The following is a 10377-nucleotide window of genomic DNA, read 5'->3' as shown; positions in this document are numbered from 1 at the left end:
TTGCCTTTCCTGAACTAAACGACTGAACTGTGGTTGAGTTTTTGACAATGCAACACGCATGTCATCTTCAACGCCCAGGCGATTTCGATGTTTAGTTTTTATTGTAACAAGAGCTGAGAATCCTGCCTCGCAAAGGTAAGATGTAGATGTAGTTTAAGGTCAATGTACACATAACACTGTAGGCAGCAGCATAGATTTATTTTAATGCATAGCCTACCCGTACAGTTTATTCTTGCGGGATTGAGCATGACACATTTGCATTTAAAGAGAGAAATGAAAGTAAAAAGATCGCTTTTCGTTTTCATCAAGGTAGGCTAATCACGGACCCAGATATAGAAACATTTTTGAAGCATTGATGACCCCATTCGAAGATGCTTAGCTTTCCTTGCGGTTTCTTTTGCGCTTTTGTAATGTTTCTTTCAATACATAACCAAACTATGAAAGGTTTGGATCGAAACATTTTGGACGGTGGGCTACTAAACGTTTTCAGTAGGTAGCCTACATAACGTTTTAATTCCAAAAAAAGAATATAGCTAAAGTTTCATGTCTCAAACGTAAGCTTTAGGTAGGCACTTTAACATTACCCACTCGTCGAAGAGTGCCTGCTTTTTAATGTGAAATTGCTTTGTGTTTTAGTGACAATTTTCCTTATAAACTCCATTGATTGCAGTCATTAAGATCCTTCTTGCACTCAGTTCAGTTGCAGAAGAAAAAATAGTATTAGCAGAGGATGGGAATCGAACCCACGAAATCGAAATTACTACTCCTCTGCCCTAACCATTAGGCAACGCTAGTTGTAGCGAAACATTTAGTTAAATGTCTTTGTATCAAAATTTTTCGATCAGAATATCACGTGTCGAGTCACATGACTGAAATCAGCTGAATCGCGAGTACGCTTTTCGACGAGTGGGTAATGTTATAAAGTGCCTACCAAAGCTTTAGGTGCATACAAAGCAAGATATTTTATCAGCACGTGTGTTCCGGCGGGTCAATTGCCCTCTTGTTTAGAATTGAAATTGTGATGAAATCTTGTTTAGAATTGAAATTGTGATGAAAACTTGTTTAGAATTGAAATTGTGATGAAAATTTGTTGACATTGAATTTGCGTTGTTTTTTGCGTTCTGCGTGATGTGGCTTGCCTGGCTGCAAAGAGATTTCACAACTGATTGTCGCTTTGTGCTGTGTGCCTGGAGCCGTTGTTTCTGGTCACAATTTTGCCTATGTGTTGAGTTTCTTTTCATTATCGAAATACCAAGCTAGAGAAATGCCAATGTGTACCACGGATTTCGGATTTAAGTTATCGTTGTTAAAGCCATTATAAGTTTATACAAAATCAGGTTTTTATCCCAACTCGCTAACTCAATAAATCAAAAAACACCAAGAAACAATTGCAAGTATGATTGAGGCAGACCGAGGAGGGATTGTAGGTAGGCAGTGAGCACCTACTCTTGTAACCAACGTGTTTCCACGTCATAATTTTGATATAAACTGGCAAAACGGGCTTTGTAATGGAAAAGCGTCACGTGGGGGAGGGGGGGATTGACAAAAACGTTACGTTGGCGTCACATGGAGGAGGGAGGTCAAAAATTCGGAAAAACAGCGTTACGTAATATTTGAACGCTCCCTTTCTTCGTGAAAATTCAAAATAAAATTTGTTTGTTTCCAGTGGTTTATACCGTGTGAATGTTTGGCACCTAGCAAACAAAATGAGTTTACGCTAGTGTATGCGCTGACGCCGCCAACTTTTTTTACAAGTTACATTGACGCATACGGCGTATGTTTTTTCGAACGTTTGCGTTTACGCTAACGGCGTCAATATTTTTTGTATGCGCGTACATCACTGGCTGGAACCAACAACATCCAGTCGCAAAAGTCATGCTTGGCTAAAAGTTGAAAATGAAACTAGCCTATTCTTTAAAATTGCAATATATTTAACACAATTCAGAAAAACATTGATTTTCAAGTGTCCGTTTCACTTGTATTGAGATTTCTTTATTTCGATGAGTCATTGTTCTCCTTTAAGTTGCCCGTTCTTTTTCGTCTAGCAAGAATTGTTTCTGATTCAATTTTACGACAGTCGCACGCCAGTCCAACGTACGCCATTATGTTGATAAAAGCTGTGGTGAAATTCAGCTTAAGTCCATACTCGCTGGTTCTATAGTCATGAGGGAATACGTGGTGATAGTTGTGGAAGCCTTCGCCTGCGAAATCAAACAAACAAATCAAAAAACTCTGCGATAAGGTTGGCGGGGTAAAGTTTTAACTTTTACTGCTAATTAAATCTCTAAACTAGATATAGGCATAGCACGTATACATAGCCAGAAGTGGGCAGTAGTGTGCTACTAGGGTGCTACTGTTTGATGATTTTTGAAAAAAGCCCAACCTTCCTTTTGATAAAAAATTGCGTTTCGTCGGTTTTTGAATTTTTAAATTAAAACTTGTATCATTTGGTATTTTTATTACTGACGTCACCAAACCACTATCGAATCAGAAGAACGAAGAATTTAAGTCAAATCAATCTGAAACATGAAAAACTAAAGCAATCAAAAATCAACTTTCTTTCTCTACGCTGAGGAGATCCGTAAGGTCGAAATAAGTGGTCTCTGTCTGCAGTTTAATAACTTTTACTTTGTGTGGAGTTGCTTAATAAAGTTGGTTGGTTTAAATCAGTATAAATCTTTATCCTCGGACTGACAACTGACTCAGGCCCGGTTACCGAGATGAACAGACTGAAGTTTCCTATCGTTAACTACGTATTATTCCATCCATTAGGTGCCGCTGAATGGAAACCAGTCCAGAAAATTAGAAATACATTGCTCAAACGCACACCCCCAAAACCAACCAGCGCCGCTTGATCTTGGGGTTTCTTCGTGCACAAAGTCAGGCAGTTAATCACCTGAGCTGTCATCATTAAGTTTATTTCTCTCATTGAAGGTTGGAGACAATGAAACGCCAAGTTCCTCTGAAGTAAGGTTTTTTATTGCAGTTTTGTAAAGACCGTTGCCATCTTTCGTGTGAGACAGGATTGTACAGATTTCAAGGCAAGTGATAAAAAGCCAGGTGAGTCGTGTTTCGTCCAATTCTGCTATGCCATGCATTCAATTTGGGGCCTTGTAAATGGGGCATTCAAAAACAACATGGTCAGCAGTTTGTTTCTTCTCTCTGTAAAGTCCTAACCAGTCTGTATAATCAGTCCAAATTCTTGACTCCAAAATCAATTGAGGAATAGGGGCTTTATGTTTGGTGAACAGGAGAATTTTCTCATCTTAATTTGAATCTAGGTCCTATTGGTCATGAAGACTCTGTTCGACATCATGGTTTGCATTTTTTCCAAACGCTTGTGTTTCATCATGAAACTCTAAATTTTTTATGCTAAGATTCGCAACCATTCTTCTCAGTTCACTGACTATTGACTCACATGCAACTGTGCCGCAATTTGTATGTCAGAGTTTGTGTGTTCCATTTTTTTTCGGGAAGCCAACATTTCCTCAAGACATTCTTTGTTTGCTTTGCTTGTAGCAGACCGTAGTCAGCTGTACTTTTAGAAAGTTTGTCTTGTCGGATTGATCATTCAGTGCACCACTGCACCGACACCACTTTTTGTTCTTTGTACGAAAACTGGTTTAGAATTTTCAAAGCTCCCCATCCTTTTTCTGTCAAACAGTTGTCTGTGAACAGTTGTCACTCAATGAAAGCTACGTTCTTTGTAAATAGAACAATCTTATCCGCACCTTTCTTCAGTACCGTAATCCACCTCTGCTAGGCGTGACTGCCTCATGACAGACGCGTGATAACAGCACGCTTGGTCTGTTCTGCATTACTAGATACACATTTAGACTACTTCCAGCACAGCTTTTTTGGTTTCTAATTTTAAAAGTGATGAAGTTTGTTTGTTTTACCACCGTAAAAACGAAATTCTAAGAGTCAAATTTTTGTGATGGTGTTTCCTACTAAGTTGGAAAATCATAGCTTTATAAAAACAAAAAGTGTAAGGCTTAGCCTATGCCAGGCGCGAATCTAAGAGTTTTTTTCGGGGGGGGCCAGAAAATTTGAAAATCAATTAAAAAGAAAGAAAAAGCTAAACAGATATGAACAATGATACTACGACATATACGATATGCTAGATTGCTAGACATTAAAACAACCATTTTCATCAATTGTGATGCCGAGGGACTAATATCAGCTGTTTAAAAGCATATCAAACCATTTGATGCGGAAACATACAATTTTTCACAAAATTTCGGGGGGGGGGCCCCCATAAATCCGCGCCTGGCCTATGCCTATCACTTTTTGCCCAATTCGATATACCACAGGACATCTTTATGAAATTGTTAAAACCGTCATTTTGCATAGGTGTACAATGTACACTGACAACAAAAGGTATACCGTAAGCATCAAATAAAGAAGGGGCATAAAGTGATATCAGCTTACGTTTTGAAGAATTCCTATCCTAATAGGCTGTCACATATAATAGCCTATTACTGCTGACTAAAGCAGCCTAGACTAAGAGGTAGACATGTGATTTAACTTGAAAAAATGTTATAAGTATTTATTAAAAGTGTTCTTGGCCGGTATGATCAAGCTTAAGGCACTCTCAGACAGCAAAATGTCTCATTCCTAAATTGATTCAACGTCTGCAGACATTGAGTCAATGTAATAATGATGAATTCTGCTGCCTTAACTGTGGTTTGTGGAAGATAAGTCAACTTACCCATTGCGCATAAAGTTACAAGTGTATTTTCGGATGGATTTATATATTTGTCGTACGGTTTATTTCCCCATAAGTGGGCGACGCTGTTCACCATCCAAGTGGCATTGTAAACAAGACAAAGTCGCAACAAACAAAGCAAATATGAAACCCATAACTTCTCGCCCCAAAATAGAGGAAAAACTGTAAATAAACGTGTTAAAAAAGTCATCCTCGAAAAACAGGCAAGTTACCTGGATTTTTTTGATAAAAGCATTTTATCATTAAATGCAATTTGAGACATTTTAATGAGAAATGAATTTTTAGAATGACAAGCTACTCGCTGCACAAAAATACTTTTACCAAATCCTTAGCTTTATTGCGCAATGTAGGTATATGCTACGTATATTTCGATACACCTAAAGATTATTTGGTAGGATTGACATTTTTGAAAATGATGCGACCAATGACAATATTGCAAATTTGACAAACACAATCCATTTTTGTTTTTAGCTTTTGAGGTTCAGCTAAAGACTAAACTAAGCTAAAGCACTTACGATAGTTGTCAGACTGAAAGACAAATATAGAACAAATCTGTTCGTACAACCTTGAGGTAAATTGCGTCTTACCTGTCGGGACGATTAAAGCAAGGGTCACAGCGAAAGTTCGGTAATACCTGCAATGCAGAGCGGGTTAGCTAAAATTTGAAAACAAATATTGAGTGAAAATTTGAAAATTGTACGACTTTTTTTGCTAGTGATGCTATCTCTAATTAAATTCTCATGGCAGAATGCGTTCAAAACTGATGCGTAGCCTATATTAGGATCAACGATATAAATCGGATGAATATCCTAGTGCGGATGGTTTTGATAATTAAGCTAGCGCGATTTCACTTAGACTACTGGAATTCATCTAAGCGGCATTGTAACTTATTTGACATTGAGCATTCTTTTTATGATAGACTTGAATAGACATAATAATCTATTGGTCTGATATAAATGATAAAATGAAATATTGATAATAAAATAAAATATTGTTTGTTAATAAACTAAAACATTGGCTTATTAAGCCTTCTGTAGGCTATGACATAGGCCTAATTTAGTTCACCTGTCTTGAATCATGACAACAGGATCGTTTTTTAAATCACTTAAGTCAAGTCCTTTTCCTTTATTGATTACATCCGGGTGCTTTCTAACAAGCAACCAACCGATGTGACTGAAGAAGAAACCACGTTTTGCATTGTGAGGGTCCGCTTCGGTTTCGGAGTATTTATGATGTCCTCTGTGATCTCTGGTCCATTCCAGAATAGAGTTCTGGAAATAGACACATAATTCATCAACAAGTTTTCAATTCGACATAAAAGACACACAGAAACACAATAAAAACTTAACATAACAAAAGCATGTTGGTTAAAAAAAAAAATTTTTTTTTTGTAAGGACGCAAATAAGCTTAATTTGAATGAAATCTAGATTCGTTCCTAAAAACCCTATTTTGTCATGCCTAAAAAACATGATGCACAACCCGGGCCGTTGAGTGGATCATTTGGGCCCGGTACCAATGAGATCCTCGTGTCCCAAATTTATGATAAATTTCTAAGAAAAACTTATTAGCCTATATTCAACAAATACGAGGTGGTTTCTCCAAGTTCCGGACCCCTTAGAAACGTTACGGGCCTCTAAATTTATCCCGGCCCGGGTCTGAAAGTACCTCCAGGACCACCTTGTCAACGCTATTGTCCACAACCTAGCTCCAGAAGCTTCAACGGAAACTGAACAGATTCGGGATGTTTAGTCTTAAGTAGGCCTACATTTGCAATCAATTACTATCCCATGCAGGAAGTTTGGCCGGGGTTCATTTACAAGTTACGTGTCGATGTTAGACTTGGTCAGGCCTTCCACATTCAACTGCAGCAAGGTGATGCCTTCCCATACGACAACCGAAGTTTCCCGCCCTGAACAGTTATTACACATGAAAGGCGCATGTTCTGGGTTAGCATCACTCTGTGGCCTGTGCAGGATGGATTGCGTGGTGCTCTGTGAGCTGAAATTGCTGTTTCGATTTGTCATCATTCGCTTGATCGCAAGAATCAATTACCAGGGCTTAGCCTACCACTAAGAGGTTGACTGTGAGAAAATCATTTTGGTTTTTGATGGGCCTCAGAGTGCAAAAAAGAGGATATAGCAAAAAATTCTGATTTGTTTTCAATAAATTGCTGTAAAGTGAACATCGCCTATTACTTGATTTTAGAGTTATACTTTGGTTTTGCAATTTGACGAAGCAAGTAGGCTAGACTTCGTAACAATTTATGTACACGTCAACGTTTTTTAACGATATAAAAGATGTAACTACCTATGCGCATTGCGCAAACTGCATAATCAACTGGGAGACCTATTGGCAGTGTGGACCAGATAGGCTTAGAGCCTATACAACACTCAGTTGGGCCTCGACTGTGGACGATGGCCAAGCTACATTTTTTTTAAATACAATAACGTTTCCATAATACTTACTTGCAATGTCATGCAATTAAATATAGCCAAGATAATTCTTAGTGGCAGTTTAGCTTTATAAGATCGATGCGACCACAAGCGATGAGCACCGGCTGTTATTCCCATGGACGCCATAATATAATAGAAAATCTCTAAAACAAAATGTACGAAATCAAGCTTTTGACAAAATAAAAATTGGATTTAAATTATAAGTAGAGTGGATAATATTTTTTGTAACTCATATTAATGTATCCGTACTTCTCATAAACGACTTGAATTACCGAGAAAACCAAATATATTTGACTGCGCTAGCTGCAGAATTTTACGCTTAGCCTACTCAAAAAAAATATTATGCACATGTTCAATTGAGATCAAATTTTGTCACCGTTTCCGGTTCAGCGGCCTTCTATAGTAGTAGACCCTTGTAACACTTGTGAGTTGTGACAAGATTCTATTACAACCACTTATTTCGTCACTGGCACGTAAATGACCAACAGAAAATGATTTGACGCACATCTACTAGCCTATATGATTTTAATACTAAATGATTGCAAAATTAGTATTGCCATAGGACACTTGTGAATTTAAAACCATTTAGTTACCGATCATTGTCGCCACCGATTAGTTAAGAATGCGGATGGTGACGTGATCTGCTCAACGCGTAACAAACATAAAACATTTGAAAAATTAATTGTGCAAACTAAATCACTGCGTTTGATTGGATATTTGGAATTGAAGTTTGCCGATAGACTATAAAAAATAGTATACTGTAGTTTTGGGAGAGACGTAATTCTAGAATTCCATAGAAAGATAACAGGCAACAAATTAATCAGATTGAATAACATTATTAAAAAACTACTTATTGTATTGTCTTTTAAATAATGTTATGCAGTCTACAAAATGCACGTCAAAATATATGTATATACATATACGTAAATACACGTAGTTACGTCTTATTAGTCGATCCAACAATTGTTATCATGAAAAATATTCTCTGCCAGTAGTTTCGGACAGGCAAGCAAATAATACTAGCACAGGATTTAGCAATAATAGCCTACGTGTAGCCTATTATCAAAAGATTGATGACATTTTTAATGTGAGCTAAGTACCGACTTACCCCATACTAAAGTGCGAACGTGCGCCTTAGAGAGTTGCGTCAAAGAAAAAATAGCCAAAGCATGTAATGTTCCCATGATAGCAATATTTCTCCATACAATCTGATATCGTCTTTGTTCTGGCATTTTCAAAAATTTGACTGCTCAAAATATCAGAAAAACAATACAAGAAAATATATTTTTTAAATAGCTTGCAGTAGCTGATCATAGACTAACTGTTTCAGGTAAAAAGTAAATAGGTAAAACAACAGATAAAATTATTATAATTTTACTGCAGACAAAACTTCGTCCATAGTTATCACACAAAAATGACAAAACAAGCAAACCAGACAGTATGATCAATGGAATAACGAAAAATGGTTGTGCTGACTGACGCTGGCGCTGACGCGGAAAATTTGAAGGGTTTGGGCAACACGGACTTATAAAAAGAGCTGAAATTTATTTGTTGAAGAAAATTTCATACTTTCTATGCATTTTAATTGCGTTATTTTGCAACACTTTCTTTCGTAGTCTCTCTGATTTAGATGTCTTCAAGCATATTGTTTCTTTGAAAAGGAAACCGTGGCTGCAGAAAAGATAGAAACCAGTGCTTTAAATTCTCACAAGCTACGGTAGCAAAATAAATTTAATGACGTTTTAACCCGAGAAGTTATAGCTCTTTGTAAGAGCACTATTTAGGTTGCAACATGCTTTTAAATCATTCCTCTAAAATAATTTCAGAAACAACTACAGATTCTAGGACTGCTGAAATTAGAAAGTTGTATTGAGGATCATAAACTTCATCAAATGAATATAAAGTGGCAGTAGCCCCATTGCTTTCCTTGCTACCAATTTATTTTGCCTAACATCTAAGGTCGTAGGCTACTTTCAGTCCACACATGTTCTTTATCTATTCGGAGCTTTTGCAGCAGAAAAATTACTGTGATCTAACTCTAAAGTAGGTACGGTAGCTTGCTGACTTTCCTATAAGCTACTCTCTCCTAGTAGGCTATGGTAAACAAAGGCGACCGTTTCTCAGTTTGATTTACCGTATATTGTTTTCCAAATCTATGCTCAGAAATGGCTAGGCACTAATTATAATAGCACGAAGCAATACAACAAAACGTAAAATGTGATATGGTAATTGGTAAATAATAATAGGCATTCGTTGAATCGTGTGTAGACCACAGATATATTTGCAACAGTAATTGTAAAGATTTAAAACAAGTTAATTGAAATATATTCTGTGAATGGATTTTCTAGATTTCAATTCAACAAAGAGAATATTTTCTTTCTAAGAAGTAGACAGTATCGCATATCTTAAGGTTAAAATGCATCCAAACACAGTGTAATAGCAAAGAGCGTAGTAGCACAGATTGTCTATAGACGTTAATTCCATGCCCACTTGGTTCATACCAAATAGTCCACACACGGCCGACTCAAGAATTTAGTGCGCCGTGGTCCACATTAATTTGCTGTCTCTGAGGCTATTTTAAAAACCTGCACTGGAGCTACCATGTAAAATCACTAGGAATATGCGTGTCTGCGATGTAGCCTATACAGCGAAATTTAGACCAAACACACATTGTTTTCCCATCATTCTAAAACAAACTTATTCATATTTACTGATTGTGCGTAGGCTATGTGCGACTTGTGCGTTGTTCTTTTTTCACATTATTGCAGGTTTGTCAAATATCTTTTTGCTCATTTTTACCTCCTCGTATTTTCAGCTAAGAAAAAACGAAATCCAACATCTTTTTTTACGATAATCTTCCTAAATCTCAATCAGTTCTGGAACCCATACCAAATATATCAAAAATAAAAGGCATTGTCTAATTGGTCACTAAACTGATCTGAACAAAGCTACGTGAGTCTACTTTGAAATAAAGTTTTTTCTAAGTTAAAAAAGATTCAGAACGTGGTAAACCGTGGAAGCTTTTGTTTACGCTTGACAGCGTTTAAGCAGACGCGTTCATTGAAGGTGTTTTCCACAACCAAGAAGCAAACGCTGCCAAAAACGCTGTTTTGATTTTTTATGCAAATTACATTAAAATATGTAGTGAAATCTTTGGAATTGTATAGTTTGTCGATAGACTGCACATGACATTT

General features: G+C 36.9%; 1 protein-coding gene across 1 annotated transcript; it reads right to left on the bottom strand.

Moving 5' to 3' along the window:
- LOC145769883 (acyl-CoA desaturase 1-like) lies at positions 1-8500 on the bottom strand. Its single transcript, XM_082581424.1, has 6 exons — positions 8292-8500; positions 7196-7326; positions 5795-6000; positions 5317-5363; positions 4712-4891; positions 1-2201 (listed from the first exon to the last, which is right to left on the bottom strand). Exons 1-6 carry the CDS (start codon positions 8413-8415, stop codon positions 1993-1995), a joined length of 897 nt encoding a protein of 298 aa, XP_082437550.1. The 5' UTR covers positions 8416-8500; the 3' UTR covers positions 1-1992.
- Positions 8501-10377: the final 1877 nt, after the last annotated feature.

Source organism: Aplidium turbinatum, chromosome 5, assembly GCF_918807975.1.
Source record: "Aplidium turbinatum chromosome 5, kaAplTurb1.1, whole genome shotgun sequence".
Lineage (NCBI taxonomy): Eukaryota > Metazoa > Chordata > Ascidiacea > Aplousobranchia > Polyclinidae > Aplidium > Aplidium turbinatum.
The sequence above is the reverse complement of the archived record's forward strand: the minus strand, read 5'-3'. Positions and strand labels throughout refer to the sequence as shown.